The sequence below is a fragment of the Cnephaeus nilssonii genome, assembly GCF_951640355.1.
Source record: "Cnephaeus nilssonii genome assembly, chromosome: 13".
NCBI classification, from domain to species: Eukaryota; Metazoa; Chordata; class Mammalia; order Chiroptera; family Vespertilionidae; genus Cnephaeus; species Cnephaeus nilssonii.
In genome coordinates, this window is record NC_137084.1 from 4495793 (window position 1) to 4512694 (window position 16902).

Here is a 16902-nt window from a genome sequence, read left to right on the forward strand (position 1 = left end):
TGGGTTTTTTTTTCATCTGAAGGCGTTTCTGTCATGAAGTCTGTTAGCCCAATGGGAAATGTGGAAATTTCCAGAAAGACCAGGACCAATGGGCGCGGCCAGCGCGGCCATGATTAGCGGAGCAAGTAACCAATCGCTGACCCAGATTTCTGACCCGCCCTCCAATCGGGCAGTCTAAGGTGGGCGGGGCCTATTTGGGAGCGCCCAATCCCGAGGCGCCTTGGAGGCAGGGCCAAGGGGATTGCTCCCTGCTGTCCAATGAAAGAGGAGCGAAGGTGATGGGCTAGACTTTAAGCCAATAGTAAAGAAGCATAGAAAGCCCTTAGAGGAGCGTGACCAGTGAGCAGACGAGGAAGGGGCGGGATCCGGGGGTCCCGGCAGCTTCTAGTAGGTTCCAGAAGGCGGCGCGTGCGGTTGGGAACGCGGAGCCGACGGAGTCGATTCTACCGGGTTCCGGACTGGGCTATGGAGCAGGTGAAGAAGGAGGGGCAGGCTGAGGCCCAAGGACCGCTCCGGGACCGGAGCAGGCCAGGCCGCGGGTGGAGAGGCCGGGCGGGCACCCGATGGGGGCGGAGGGCTGGGCCGGAGGAGCAGCGAGAAAGGCGAGGGCGTGAGGGCCGCGGCCGGCGGGCGGTGAGCGGTGGAGCGAGGCCGGGCCGCGGGGAGCGCCGGGTCCACTCAGTGTCGGTCGCCTCCCGTCTCGGCGAGGAGAGCCGAGGGGAGACGACAGTTCGGCGTGAGTCCGGCCCGCCACGGCAAGAGGGGCCTGCGGCCGGGTCCCGGAGGCCTCCAGGGAAGTGGCTCTGGGCTAAGCGGGGGGTGGGAGGGTAGAGCCCGCGGGTCTGGGAGGGATGGAGGTGGGCTCGGGGGCTCGGAGGAGGCACGAGGGATCGGGTCTACATCGGGGAATTCGGCTTCTGGGAGATAGACGCGAGAATGCCGACGAAGGGGCCACCCGGGACTTGGCCACAGTTAAGTTGGAGGAATGCAGGCAGCGGGGACGGATACGCTGCAAGTAGCTGAGGCACTTAGTAGCCATTTGGGGGAAATAGGCTGTTGTTCTGTGTCTGAAAGCCGGGGTGGAAGAGTGTTGAGTGAGCGTAGGACGAGCAGCGGGCCGACCTCTTCGCCTGATGCAGGAAAGGGGAGGGTGCAGCAAAAGTCCTTGGAACGAATGCCGCCTCTGCCAGCGTTTCACAAACCCATGTGCGGCCCTCCCCCTCCTCGTCTTTTCCCCCTTGTGTGTGCGATTCCAGAGTAACCGAGGACAGACACTTCGGAAAGGTCGGTTTCTAATTGCACGAGGCGGAGGGCGTCGCTGTAGGAAATTCAGATGCTGTGGATGAGCTGCACGAAGTCAGTGATTTGCCTCTCCGCTCAGCCTTTGGGAGGGGGTGGGGGTTGAAGCTGGTTGTGTCCGATGCCTTCATTCCATCCTCAGAGGCCTGAAGGTTGTGAAAGGCCCACAGAGGTTACGTCCCCTTGGAAGCTGTCATTGAGCTGTAATGATTGATCTGGAGGGGGAAATGGCTCATATTTTTGGTGTGATCGAGGGAGCTGAACCTTTTGCTGTAGGATAGCCATTGTTCCTTGGGTCAAATCTCGAGTCTCTGCTAAATTAAAACAAAATTAAAGCAGAATGGAGAAGTTTTAACTTTGTCCACCCTGGTGGTAATTAAATTCTGTCTGGGAATAAGTAGGCTATGGTATAGACAAGAGATTTCTGGAATGAGAAACATCATTCTGTTAAATTTTAAAAAGTTTTCTTTTCCCTGCGTTTACCAAAGTAAAATGAGTTTTTTTGGGGGGGGGGGAATAAAATCATGCCATTTACAGAAGTTTATGTACAGGCAGATTGTAAATGAATGCCTGACTAAATGTGGGATTACAAATTTACCCTGGCAATTGTGCAAATGACCTGGCTTTTTATATATATATATATATATTTTATTGGTATGTGCTCTGACCAGGGATCAAACCCAAAACCTTGGCATATTGGGATGATGTTCTAACCAACTGAGCTACCCAGCCAGGGGTGGACCTGGCATTTTAGTTCCAGGTGTTAGACTCTATTGTCTGGCTTAGTTCAACGGCTGGACTCAGTGGGTGAGCATGGACCTAAGAACCAGGAGGTCACTTCGATTCCCTGTCAGGACACATACCCAGGTTGCAGGCTCTATACCCAGTGTGGGCGTGCAGGAGGCAGCCAATCAATTATTCTCTCATCATTGACGTTTCTATCTCTCTCTCCCTTCCTCTCTGAAATCAATAAAAATGTTTGTTTGTTTTTAAATAAAATCTATTGTCTTAAACCCACTCCTGAAAATAAATGTGACTTCTCCACCTTTTTTCATTTTCAACTTTGAGATTCACATATCAATTTTAGGGAAATTTGAGTGTCCAAAAATTGTATTAAATAAGTAACAGTACCTTTCAAGTAAATTCTAGTGATACTCTTTTTTACATTTAACCCAGTACATACATACAACCATTTAATACATTTAACAAAACTGTACTTAATGCTATGTGGACTACATGCTGGTATTTTCTGTTCCACTTGATCTTTTCAAGTGCTGATCATGACCTATAAACTTTATGTCCTGACTGACAGTACTCCATTGGGAAAATGATGGTGTATAGAATAGGCAATAACTTCATCCAGCTGCTCCTAGCTACTACTTGTTACTAGCTGAGTTGAAGTTTTTAACTTTTGGCCTCCATCCTGGGTTCTAAGATTTTTGTCCCTTGTTTACTTAAATTTGGTGGTCTCCTGCCTTTTTTCACTTTGAGATTCTCGAAGTTCATTCTGATGGAGGTTCCCAACTCGTGTGCCTCAGAGTTCCAAAGTCATTTCCCTTAACAGAATTCTTCGTTGCATCAGTATACTGGGTCATGGGTGGCTGATAGGTAAAAAGAAGGAAGGCTGTAGTGATGAAGGCAGCTTTAGCTCAGTGGATGTGTTTGCATTTAAGGTGCGGCCCTCCCTTTCCTGTAGGAGAAGCCCCTTTCCTGAGGCCCCTGCTCTGAAAGCCAAGGCCCACTCACTTATTTAAGCCTCTAATGTCCTCCTGTTCCTTCCATTCTAATGTGTGAGAGGATGGGGATTCCACCGCCACTAGTGTTTTTATCCTCTTGGAAATATATTAATATTTAAGCATGGCGAAAACTGATTTGGGGGCCGGCTTTACCTATTAAAGAACAAAGCATTAATCTATCATGTTGCGGTATATTACCACAGTATAAATGGAAATTTGTAGATTTTTCTGATCATGGGAGAGCATCTCGGTGCTCCTGAAGAAGCCTCCTAAAGCCTTTAGTGCACACTCGCTCCACTTCCTTCCTAGTGGCCTCTTCCTGTGAGGAGTGACCAGGCCTGTGCTCAGTTTATCCTTGGGACTCGGGAAATCTGTGCAACTGAACTGACTTTTACATGACAGGAACCCATGAGTATGCCCTAGAGTGGCTTCATCAGCTCCAAGTAGAGACTTAGAGGAGTGGCCAGAGTTCTTACCAAACCACATGGGAGCTGGTGGAGAGCAAGTGTCAGGCTTCTACTTGGTTATTTTTCCTTGCTGGGAAGTAAAAATGAATTAATCTATGATTTCTCTCTTCTGATCTGTAAAGTAACCTTTTGTTTGTAACTGCAGCAAAGAATGAGCATCACCTAAGCATTGGGACTAAATCAACATTGTGGCTCCTTTTCTCCTCAGGTAAATGAGCTAAAAGAGAAGGGCAATAAGGCCCTGAGCGCCGGCAACATCAACGATGCGTTACAGTGCTATTCCGAAGCGATTAAGTTAGATCCCCACAACCACGTGCTCTACAGCAACCGCTCAGCAGCCTACGCCAAGAAAGGGGACTACCAGAAGGCCTATGAAGATGGCTGCAAAACTGTTGACTTAAAGCCTGACTGGGGCAAGGTAAGCTGTGGTTGAGTTGGGGTTCTTTGGGCTTCCCAGAAATGCCTTTTGGGGTGCAGTTCTTAAGTATCATGCCCTCCTGACCTGGTTCATTGCCTAGCCCAATAGACTAGTATAGTAGTTTATTACCCATTTAAAGTATATTCCTCAGAGTAATAGCATATTTCATCACATCTGTTGAGGTACTATCAATTGTTAAGACATGTCTTGCCGAAACCGGTTTGGCTCAGTGGATAGAGCGTCAGCCTGTGGACTGAAAGGTCCCAGGTTCGATTCCGGTCAAGGGCATGTACCTTGGTTGTGGGCACATCCCCAGTAGGGGGTGTGCAAGAGGCAGCTGGTCGATATTACTCTCTCATCGATGTTTCTAACTCTCTATCCCTCTCTCTTCCTCACTGTAATAAATCAATAAAATATATTTAAAAAAAAAAAAAAGACATGTCTTATTTTTTTGAACTACTGAGAAAGAAAATGCTGCCTGAGAAACTGGCAACACTTGATCATAAGATGAATTGGGCCCTAACGGGTTTGGCTCAGTGGATAGAGCATCGGCCCGCAGACTGAAGAAGGGTTCCAGGTTGGATTCCTGTCAAGGGCATGTACTTTGATTGCAGGCTCGATCCCCAATAGGGGGCGTGCAGGAGGCAGCTGATGGATGTTTCTCTCTCATCGATGTTTCTAACTCTATCTCTCTCCCTTTCTCTCTGTAAAAATCAATAAAATACTTTTTCTAAAAAAAAAGATGAATTGGGGTGGGTAGGGTGTGCCTCTTTGATAGTTGGCTGGATTCTTGAAGTGTCCATCATGGCATTATATCCTGCTCCTCTTCCTGGTTTTTGTTTTTGTTTGTTTGTTTGTTTGCCTTCACATGAATGCCCCTTTTGTTCCATGAAATGTAAAATAGATTCATAGATTCTTTTGAGTTCACCTTCTGGATTTACCTCTAAGTATCCTTTACAGTCGTGCATCTCTTTTTGTTTGTTTGTTTGTTTGTTTGCTTGCTTTTTTGTGGTTTTTTAAAAAATATTTTTATTGATTTCAGAGAGGAAGGGAGAAGGAGAGAGAGATAGAAACATCAATGATGAGAGAGAATCATTGATCTGCGCCTCCTACAAGCCCAACACTGGAGATCGAGCTCACAACCTGGGCATGTGCTCCAACTGAGAATTGAACTGTGACCTCCTGGTTCATAGGTCGATACTAAACCATGCCAGCCAGGCTGGTCATGCATCTTTTTTTCTTCTTTTTTTTAATCCTCATCGAGGATATTTTTTCATTGATTTTTACAGAGAGGGAAAGACAGAGAGAAATATCGATGTGAGAGAAACACATCTATTGGTTGCCTCCTATACGGACCCTGACCAGGGCCCAGGCTGGGGGAGGAGCCTGCAACCGAGGTATGTGCCCTTGATCCACAGGCTGATGCTCTATTCATTGAGCAAAACAGGCTAAGGCTGGTCATGCATCACAACAGGGATACATTCCGAGAACTAAGTCATTAGGTGATTTCATTGTTGTGCAAGCATCATAGTGCACCTACACAAACCTAGAGGGTCGGACCTGCACAGCTATGCTGTATGGTCTAGCCCAGTGGTGGGCAAACCGCGGCTCGCGAGCCACATGAGGCTCTTTGGCCCCTTGAGTGTGGCTCTTCCACAAAATACCACGTGCGGGCGCACACGTACAGTGTGATTAAAACTTCGTGTCCCATGCGCAGAAGTCGGTTTTCGGCCTGGGCGAGTCTAATTTTGAAGAAGTGGTGTTAGAAGAAGTGGGGGTGTCGGTCACATGTGGCTCACAAGCCGCGGTTTGCTGACCACTGGTCTAGCCTATACTCCTAGGCTACAAACCTACTGTACTGAATACTCTAGGCAACGGTAACAGAATGGAAAAGATAAAAAATGGTGCACTGAGCAGATGCACTTGCTGTGAAGGGAGCCTGCAGGAGTGGAGGTTGCTCAGGGTGAGTCAGTGCATGAGGGTGAATGGATGTGAAGGCCTAGGACCTACTGTCCACCACTGTAGACTTTATAAACACTGTACACTTAGGCTACACTCAGTTTACTTAAGAAATAGCAAAATAGCAAAGCATTGCCCTACCACTTTAGGATGACTACAGTGTCACTAGGTGATAGGAATTTTTTAGCCTTATTATAATTTATGAGACCACTGTCATAGATGCAGTTCGTCACTAACCATAATGTTTTTATGTGGCCCATGACTGAATTTTGTGTGTGTCTTTGCTGATTTAAGGGCTATTCTCGAAAAGCAGCGGCTCTTGAGTTCTTGAACCGATTTGAAGAAGCCAAGCAAACCTATGAGGAGGGTTTAAAACATGAAGCAAATAATCCTCAGCTCAAAGAGGGTTTACAGAATATGGAGGCTCGATTGGCAGGTGAGCACCATGTACATTGTCATTTTCCCTTTTTTTCAATCATTATCTTTAAAGAGGGATTAATTTTGAGCCTCTCCCCCCCCCCCCCCCCCGAAATGTCAGTAAGCTATAAGGGCATAGTAACTTGAGTGAACCGATGCACTTGCCTTTGTTTGGAACAGAGAGGAAATTCATGAACCCTTTCAACATGCCCAATCTGTACCAGAAGTTGGAGAGTGATCCCAGGACAAGGGCACTGCTCAATGATCCTACCTACCGGGCACTGATAGAGCAACTGCGAAGCAAGCCATCCGATCTGGGCACGTAAGTTCAGGCAGCATGGTTTAGCTCTGCAGGTGGATGTGAACATGAGGTTTTCTTCCTGGATCCTATGGGAGGGGCTCCCTGTATCCCACTGCAGGATTTCTGCCTTTGCTTTTTCTCCCAACAAGCAGTAGGAGTTGTTGGTTTTTCATTTGTTTGTATTTCTAGAAAAGGTTGCAGAGCATAAAGCAGCGTAATCTGGAATGTTCATTCTAACCCTCACATGCCTCTTCACTGCTCTCCTACAGTTCTGATCTGGCACCATCTATACATGCTTTCCATAGACACAAGCCCTACTGTTTCTGTTGGTATATCGAAGTGGAAACTCAAGGTTAAAAAGAATGTCAGGCCCTGGCTAGTGTGGCTCAGTTGGTTGGGTGTTGTTCCATGCACCGAAAGGTTGCTAATTCCATTCCCGGTCAGGGGGCATGCAGGAGGCAGTGGATGGACGTCTCGCTTTCACATGGATGTTACTCTCTTCCTCACCCTTCCTCTCTCTAAAAGTCAAAATAATATTTATTTTTAAAGAAAAAGACCTACCTATGAGCATCAACCTATGAACCAGGAGGTCACGGTTCGATTCCTGGTCAGGGTACATGCCTGGGTTACAGACTTGATCCCCAGTGTGGGGCATGCAGGAGGCAGCCAATCAATGGTTCTCTCTCATCATTGATATTTCTATCTTTTCCTCTCCCTTCCTTTCTGAAATCAATAAAGATATATTTGAAAAAGAATGTAAGGTGTAAAGAGGTATCTCTAAATCTTATACTGGTATCTGTGTGTCTCTAAATTCCTCTGGCTTCTGAAATCATATGAAGTATACATATAACTCATTTTTATATCTGCTGACTCAAGAAATAAATCTTCCTCTGTTACCTCATTTTATTATTTTTTTTTGAAATATTTTTCTTTATTGATTTCAGGGAGAAAGAGAAACATCAGTGATGAGAGAGAATCATTGATTGGCTGCCTCCTGTACACCCCCTACTGGGGATCCGAGCCCACAACCCAGGCATGTGCCCTTGGCTGGAATCGAACCTGGGACCCTTCGGTCCACAGGCTGACGCTCTATTCACTGAGCCAAGCCGGCTATGGCTCTGTTACCTTATTTTACATAGATTTTTGAAGGGTTGAATATTTCCCAGTTGTAACTCATACATAAGTACAGAGTCTAGCAATCTTTTGATGGGTGAGAAGCTTTTGTATACAGTAGTCTGAGCTTTAGCAGTAAGTAGTAATTTAAAGATCAGTTGTGGGCAAGAATGGTTGTTAGTTTTCCTTTTTTTTTTGTACTAGGAAACTGCAAGATCCACGGATCATGACTACTCTCAGTGTTCTCCTGGGATTTGATCTGGGCAGTATGGATGATGAGGACGAAGTTGCTACACCTCCACCACCACCTCCTCCCAAAAAGGAGACCAAACCAGAGCCGATGGAAGAGGATCTTCCAGAGAACAAGAAGCAGGTCTCGTTTTTCCTCTCATTGATATCATACAATTGTAAACAACCAGTCAATGTAGGTGTGTCAGGTGGGAACGTCTATAGACCTTGGGTGGCTGTATATTTTTGAGTGCTTAGTGTGTGCTAAGCTTACTATTAATTAAAGTGGTTGATCTCTTTTTTAAAAAAAATGTATTTCTTTATTGATTTCAGAGAGGAAGGTAGAGAGAGATAGAAAAATCAATGATGAGAGAGAATCACCAATTGGCTGTCTCCCGCACGACCCCCACTGGGGACCGAGCCCACAACCTGGGCATGTGCCCTTGGCCAGAATCGAACCTGGGACCCTTCAGTCCGCAGGCCAATGCTCTATCCACTGAGCCAAACTGGCGAGGGCTAAAGTGGTCAATCTCTTAAGAGGTACAAGTGATTTCATAGGAATCGTGTATCTCAAAGACTTATGGCAATGGGAGCTAGCTACCCTTTCATAGTCCCACAGCCACTGTGGTTCTGCCGGTTTGAATATTGACCAGGGCAGGCCAGTAAAGTTGTGAGTGATCCTTGTCCTTGCCATGATCCAGAAGAATGTTGTCGCTATCAATCCTTAGGCTTCTGCTTCTTGGTTCTGGTTGGACGGAGTGTGTAATTAAAGGTTGTCCACTTAGCTGCTCTGTCTTCAGAGCAGGAGGCAAGTGCCTGAATGATTGTATTTCCCTTCTTGTAAGTGAGAACAGCAGGTTGTTGCCAGATTTAGCATCTTTCAGTGGGTAAGCATTGGTTGTTTGGGGTGTCTCAAAGCTGGAAAAAAGGCCCTACAGTGTGGGTGGCAGTGAGTGTACTGAAGACTCGTGCCACCAGTACAGCCCTTTCTGATCCTCTCACCACCCCATCTGCTGCTGTTTCCTGACAACTGAGACCTGAGACAGCCACACAGCAGACACTGAACTTGGTGCAGCCTCTCACAGTCAAACCTGATACAAACTGTGCTGTCCTCTTTGAAGGTGATTCAAGTTGAACGGCTTTCCTCTTCCCTGAAGAGGCCCTCTGTTTTCTGACAAAGATCCAGGATCGTAGGTGGAAAAGGGACTTTCAGAGGAAGCAGAGATGAAACTAACTTCTCATTTGAACAGCTAGTACTTCACTGTTTAAAACCTGTAGCTGGTTGGTGAGGCCTTGGATGTGAAGAACCTGCTTCCATAGACATGATAGTAGCAGGTGCTTTTCAGTGCATGGGGCAGCTCACAGGCTCTTGCTCTTTTTGCCGTCTTGGTTAGATTTGCCCGGCACTTACTTCTTTCATACCTCATCTAGGCACTGAAAGAAAAAGAATTGGGAAATGATGCCTACAAGAAGAAAGACTTTGACACAGCCTTGAAGCACTACGACAGAGCCAAGGACCTGGACCCCACCAACATGACTTACATGACCAATCAAGCAGGTGAGGCCCAGGAAGAGGGGCGAGTGAGTTGTTAGGCGGACCTCAGGGAGAGGCAAGGGCTGACTCTTCCTTCTTAACCATCCTGCCTGGCAGCTGTGTACTTCGAGAAGGGCGACTACAGTAAATGCCGGGAGCTTTGTGAGAAGGCCATTGAAGTGGGGCGAGAAAACCGGGAAGACTATCGCCAGATCGCCAGGTACGCTTGACCTTCTGGAGTACCTTGAGTGGTTCAGAGGTTTGAATGTCCAAGATTTAAATTTCCCTGCATGGGGAGAAGGGCTGCTGGCCACAGAATGTGTGGTCTGTTGTCCAATATCTGTCAGCAACAGGCTGGAAAGGAGGCCGCAGGAGTCAAGACCAAAGGTGCCGAGGGGCACAGTGCCTGAGCAGTGGGCCTTGTTGCTAGTTGTACATGTGTTTTCTCTGCAGGGGCTGGCTTGTGTCTGCTCTCCCCTTAGCGAGTTCTTTTTCCTCTTGTCTTTGTCAGAGCTTACGCACGAATTGGCAATTCCTACTTCAAAGAAGAAAAATACAAGGATGCCATCCATTTCTACAACAAGTCTCTGGCAGAGCACCGAACACCAGATGTGCTCAAGAAATGCCAACAGGTGGGTGGGGAAGAAGGGCTGTTTTGTTATCTCTTAATCTATTGTTATTTTATTTATTGTCAATTAATAATGAACCTTAATTTTTTTAAGTAGTGTCTCTAGTCATATTATATGATGCTGCCCTATCACTTAATGATGTATAACTTAAGATTTTTCTTACATACCCCAAGTGTTGGGTATTATGCCAGTTGTCATAAATTATGTAGGAGGGAGACTGTATTCACAAAAATACTAGTCGAAAATTACTCGTGCTATTAACACATGCACCATGTCCTATGGGGCATATGTTTGTACCAAGTGGATGTCAATATCCTTCTGTTTCACAGCAAACCTTGAAAATGAGGATATAAAATTCTTAAAACAAAAATTAAATCTTGCCAGCATTCCTCTTTGAAAATTAAAATTCTAACCTGGCTTTTTAAGCCCAATATTTATGTTTCTAAGAATTTAAATGACTCTTCCAAGAATTATGTTTTCTTAGGCAGAGAAAATCTTAAAGGAGCAAGAGCGGCTGGCCTACATAAACCCTGACCTGGCTTTGGAGGAGAAGAACAAAGGCAATGAATGTTTCCAGAAAGGTATCTGCAGCCTGGATGGTGGCACTTTGGGATGAAAGTGGTGTAAACGTGCTTTCTGGGCCTCGGCTGACTGCCGGGTAATATGCCCTGATGGGGGAAGGTGGCTTTATATATTTTTTTTAAAGTTTCTCTTTTCCTTATTCAGGGGACTATCCCCAAGCCATGAAGCATTATACAGAAGCTATCAAACGGAACCCAAAAGATGCCAAATTGTACAGCAATCGAGCTGCCTGCTACACCAAACTCCTGGAGTTTCAGCTGGCGCTCAAGGTAAGAGGGTCTGTGGAGTGGCCATTTTTGTGACCTGTGCATAGGAATGTGTGTGTTCTCTTTTCCCGCTTTTCATCAACATCAGCTTGCTGTTCTTGTTTTGATTATAGATTCAAGATGTTGGTGGTGCATGTGTGAGGTTTGTGAATACAGGGTTGGGCAAAAGTAAGCTTACAGTTGTGAGTATGTGAAACACAGTTCTTGTATTATTTATTAATTACTGTATTATTTTCGAACAACTGTCAACCTGCTTTTGCCCATCCCCTACAGGACCTCTCTCTTTCAGGTCCTGCCCATGTTGTTAGTGATTGGGAGTATTTGGGGAAGTGGATCCTTTCCCACCTAACCTGGCCTGATCTTTTTTTATCTCCCCATAATCCTTCCTCACATTTGTTTTTGTTTCATTTTGCCTTTTTTTAACATTTTGAGTGTACAATTTAGTGGCATCAAGTAGATTCATACTGTTGTGCAACCATCACCACCATCCATTACCGACCTTCTATCCTCCCAAACTGGAATTCTGCATCCTCCCCCTTGACCTTCCCCCAGCTCCTGGCAATCACTGTTCTACTTTCTGTCTCTATGAATTTGATCATTCAAGGTACTTCATGTAACTGGAACCAAACAATATTTGTTGTTTTGTGTCTGGTTTATTTCACTTAGCATAATGTCTCCAAGCTTCATGTTATAAAATGTATCAGCATTTCTTTCCTCTTTAAGGCAGAACACTGTTTCATTGTAAGTATGTGCCACCTTTTGTTTATCCATTTAGCTGTTGATACATGTTTCCATTTTTGGCTATTGTGAGTAATGCTCTCATGAATATGAGTGTACACTATCTGTTCAAGCTCCTAGTTTCAGTTCTTTCGTATTTAACAGCGGAAGTGCTGGATTATAGGACGGTTCTGTGTTTTGTGTGTTTTTAGAACTGCCCTATTTTCCACAGCAGCTTTACCGTTCTTGACTTATTGTTGTTTAGCTGAGCAGGTCTGCTGTTCTCAGTCACGCTGAGAATAGTTATTTGAATACATTCGACACTGTGGAGAAATTATTCTCCATTGCTCTCTTGAGCAGAAGCTGCTCTGTGCCTCTTGGCTATTTTGTAACTTCTCTAGGAGACAATCTGGGAACATTTTGTGGGAAGGTGAAAAAATGTGGTCTATCTGGAAACACCATGATGGTTTGGTTTTGCTGCCATTATCTTCTGGATCTGTGGCCTAGAGATACCAGTCACCTGTGAGGTGGAGCAGGCCTTTCCCACTCGTGCAAACGGAAGGGAAGAATGAATGGATTTACTTCTGGTCTTAAAGTTTCTTGGTGGAAGAGGAGGAATTAGACCTAGCTGTGCAAACTACACTGTGTAGCACATTCTATTTTATATAATTTTATATTTTGGAGATGTTTCAAACAAAAATACACAGAATACCTGTGTATTCTTCACCTATATTCAACAATCAGTATTGATACATTTTTGCTGAACCATTTGTAAAAGGAAATTGTATGCATTTTGGCAGTTGACCTCCAAATTCTTGACCTACAAATTGTTTCTCCTGAAATGACTTTCCCCATCCAGCCACAATATTATCGGCACCTGATGATAACAAAACTAAGGCTTCAGTGCCACCTGCTCTGTGTCTAGATTCAGATTTCTCTACTTGTCTGAAATACGTTCTAAAGTTTTAGTTTCTAAAGCCCATGCTTTTCATCTGGTTGTCATGTTCTCTTTAGTTTTTCAAACTAGAAGCTTCCCCACCTTTTGGGTTTTTGTTTCTTTTTGTATGTGTATTTTTTGTTTTGCTTTTTAATCCTCACCCAAGGATATTTTTTCCGTTGATTTTTATTTTTATTGATTTCAGAGAGGAAAGGAGAGGGCTAGAGAGAGAGAATCATCAATGCTGAGAGAGAATCATTGATTGGCTGCCTCCTGTACATCCCACACTGGGGATCGAGCCTGCAACCTGGGCATATGCCCTGACCGGGAATCAAACCATGTGTGTGTGTGTGTGTGTGTGTGTTTAGTCATTAGCCTTTTGAAAAGTCCAGGCCACTTGGATGGGATGGTCCCTAACCTGGAGTTGTTGTCCCTTGCGGTGTTGCTTAACTGACTCCTCTACCCTCCTTTTGCTGTGGCTGCTATTAAATCCACCCAGAGGCCAGGTTTAACAGGAGCACTGGAAGCAACAGTAGAATCCTTTGTAAGGGCTCTGGGTGATGGGTCAGTTTGTCATTCCAAAGGAGCAGTCTGCCTTGAAGTAGCTCATGGAAAGGAATGAGCCTAATTCCTTTTGTGTCTTCTCCCTAGGACTGTGAGGAATGTATCCAGCTGGAGCCATCCTTCAGTAAGTGCCTTTATGCTGCCTCTGCCCATCCCTTGATCCTGGTCAAAAGATTGAAGGCAAGAGCATGCCTGTGTGTCCTCGCAGCTGTAATATTTAGCAGCTGGCATCAGGGCGTGAGGGGCATTGGCGCTCGTGAAGGGGTGAGAGAAGCAGCCCTGGGAGCTGCATTTTGGATAAGGCCTCACCCTCCCCATTTCTGTCTGCAGTCAAGGGCTATACACGGAAAGCAGCTGCCCTAGAAGCGATGAAGGACTACACAAAAGCTATGGATGTCTACCAGAAGGCACTAGAGCTGGACTCCAACTGTAAGGTGGGCTGCTCTGGCTCTCCCCTGCCCCCCTTCTCCTTCTCCGTGGTCCTTCACTGATCCTTGCCTCTCACCTGATTCTGTGTGTGTGTGTTGCCTCTGTCATCTTGGACCTACTGAAGCAGTGAGGTAGGTTGTGCTAACACCCTTTGGCTTTGCTGGAACGCAGGAGGCAGCAGATGGTTACCAACGCTGTATGATGGCCCAGTACAACCGACACGACAGCCCCGAAGATGTGAAGCGACGGGCCATGGCCGACCCTGAGGTGCAGCAGATCATGAGTGACCCAGCCATGCGGCTCATTCTGGAACAGATGCAGAAGGACCCTCAGGCACTTAGCGAGTGAGTGGAGTTGGGGAGATGGCCTTAAAGGATAAACCAGTGGCAGTGCGTGAGGTTGGGGACGCATGTGATCAGCCTGAGTAGGGTATTTATTGTGTGATTCTTACTTGAAATTTTAAAGGTTGGCAGTTTAAAGGTGGGCTGGAAGGGCTTCATCTGTATGTTAGTCATGGTAGCTTAAATAGTTCATTGGAAAGACCAGTTTTGCTGGGACGAATGGTCTCCATTTAAAGCTGTCCCCATAAAGGGGAGCAGCTGGTCAGGTTCTGACTGCATGGCAGTGAAGGCCTCTGCCGTTCTGCCAGAACTTGTCCTTAACCACCTCCCGTTGGTACCTTCTAGGGGGTGCCCTGGGGCTCGCTCCAAGAACAAGTAAGGCTTCTCTTACGTTCAGTCTCATTTCAAGCTTTGCCTCTTCTTCTTTAGACACTTGAAGAATCCTGTAATAGCACAGAAGATCCAGAAGCTGATGGATGTGGGCCTGATCGCAATTCGGTGATGACTTGCTCATCATCCCTCTTCCCTCTGTCCTCGTGTGGAAAGAGGAGCTGGGACCGCAGCAAGCAGCACGGAGCAGAAGGGAGAGAAGGGGGAAAGCAGACAACTTATCTCTATATTTATACAGACCTGTGTGGAAGATACAGAGACTTGTACCCACGTTACTCTATAGCCGCCGCCTCTGGGACCTCCCAGCACATGCATGGTCTCTTCCGCTGCCCTCGAGTTCCATGTCTCTGTCCCCTGTTCCCAGTCGCTGTCTCCGCTGCTCTCCCATAGTTGGTTATTTTTTATTTGGGGCAGTGGGCATGAATGGGGAGGGAGGGTATTTTTCCCGACCTCAGGTCCCAACTGTCTTCACATTGTTAACTCCGAGTCCCCTTCTCCAATAAAACAAGCCAGTCAGGCGTGGTTATACCTTGTGATGTCCTTGAGTAATTTTTCTGCCAAAAGACTTTAAAGTGGGCCCTGGCCGGGCAGCTCAGTTGGTTAGAGCATCATCCTGATGGACCAAGGTGACAGGTTTGATCCCCGGTCAGGGCACATACAAGAATCAACCAATGAGCCCTGGCCGGTTTGGCTCTGGATAGTGTCGGCCTGTGGACTGAAGGGCCCCAAGTTCAATTCTAGTCAAGGGCACATGCCCAGGTTGTGGGCTCAATACCCAGTAGGGGCCATGCAGTAGGCAGCAGATCAGTGGTTCTCATCATTGATGTTTCTCCCTCTTCCTCTCTGAAATCAAAAAATATATATTTAAAAAAATAAAAGAATCTATCTTCTATACTAATAAAAGGGTAATATGCTAATTAGACCAGGAGACCTTCCGGACAAACCCATGGTGGCAGGGCCAAGGCAGAGGCGGTTAGGGGCAATCAGGCCAGGAGGGGAGGGCAGTTGGGGGTGATCAGGCCAGCGGGGGGTGGCAGTTGGGGGGCGAGCCGGCTGGCAGGGGGAGTGGTTAGGGGCAATCAGGCAGGCAGGCAGGTGAGCAGTTAGGAGTCTGCGGTCCTGGATTGTGAGAGGGCTGTCCGACTTCCAGTTTAGGCCCAATCTCCCACATCAGGCCTAAACCAGCAGTCAGACATCCCCTGAGGGGTCCCAGATTGGAGTGGGTGCAGGCCAGGCTGAGGGACGATTACCACCCCTTCTCCCCCCCCCCTCCCCCCCCCCCGCCCGCACGAATTTCATGCACCGGGCCACTAGTGAATAAAGTGGAACAACAACTCAACATCTCTAAAAATCAATCATTAAATAAAACAAACAAAAGTCTTTCAGTGGCTGTTCTCCAGGGGTCAACCTGGATGGGGAGAGGTGTGTCTGAATTGACAGGACCAGGGCCTTTTTCTAACACGTGGGTCTGTGAGCTCGCCTTGGTCCCACTGCTTTGCCGAGGTGCTCACTAGGTGGTGCTGTCACTCAGTGAACAGCTTTTGGAGTCACCCCTCCTCAGCGGCCAGGTTCAGACAAACTCAGGTGATACCTACACTGTCTGTCCTTCACAAGCGCCAGCTCCACCCAGAGAACACTATTCCACCCGAGAACCAAAACTGCTTCCATTGCAAGAGATGCTTTGGACTTGTTTTGCAGAGATCAGATCTGTCAGCAGCTATATGGTTTAGGGTTTGCTTTTTATTTAATGTTTGTATTGATTTTAAAAGCAGAAGGGAGAGGGAGAGAGGGATAGAAACATCAATGATGAGTCCAGCTAGCGTGTTTCAGTGGTTGAGCATCAACCTATAAACCAGGAGGTCCTGGTTCAATTCCCGATCAGGGCACATGCCCAGGTTGCAGATTTGACCCCCAGTAGGGGGTATGCAGGAGGCAGCTGATCAAAGATTCTCATCATTGATGTTTCTAGCTCTCCCTCTCCCTCTTCGAAATCAATAAAAAATATATTTAAAAAAAAATAACTTAATGCTCTCAACTGGGCTTAAAGTAGTAGGTTTTGGTTACACTTGTCCACGGTCACAGCAAACTATTTCTAAAACCCTCTTGGACTGGGACTGCTTCTGGGCAGGAGTAAAACTTCCTCTTTTGCTCCAAGAGTAGCTTTCGGGGCTAGGAACCGCTGAGGCCAGCAGCTGGCTGTACTTCCTGCTGCCTTGACTTTGCATAAACTGGCTTTCCCCTGGGAGTCCCCGCGGCCCCTCCCCACCTGGGTGGCAGCTCAGAGCGCAGTCCACAGGGACTCTGCACCTTTGGTGCTACTCCCTCTGCAGGTTCAGTTTCCTCCAGCCCTTAGTCGGAAAGGCCAAGTTCCTGCAACACAGCCCGGCTCTCCCAAAGCGCCCATCCCAGGGCAGGGCTGGGCGGGAAGCACTAGGGCTGCAGGATCACCCTGAGGTCACCTTTGAGGAGGAGCTTGACAGGAGTGAGCACCTGGGCAGGGAGGTTGTGAATGATGGGCCAGTTCTGTTCAGCTGTTTCCCAGAGCAGCTCTAAGATGGACAAGTTTGGAAATAGA

At 46.8% G+C, this 16902-nt stretch overlaps 1 protein-coding gene across 1 annotated transcript; it reads left to right on the forward strand.

The window, feature by feature from the left end:
- The first annotated feature begins 362 nt into the window (after positions 1–362).
- Positions 363–14855, forward strand: STIP1 (stress induced phosphoprotein 1). Its single transcript, XM_079789278.1, has 14 exons — positions 363–474; positions 3711–3920; positions 6174–6315; positions 6477–6618; positions 7915–8083; positions 9370–9496; positions 9590–9692; positions 9984–10104; positions 10586–10682; positions 10828–10952; positions 13255–13291; positions 13498–13601; positions 13768–13940; positions 14367–14855. Exons 1-14 carry the CDS (start codon positions 466–468, stop codon positions 14437–14439), a joined length of 1632 nt encoding a protein of 543 aa, XP_079645404.1. The 5' UTR covers positions 363–465; the 3' UTR covers positions 14440–14855.
- The last annotated feature ends 2047 nt before the right edge of the window (positions 14856–16902 follow it).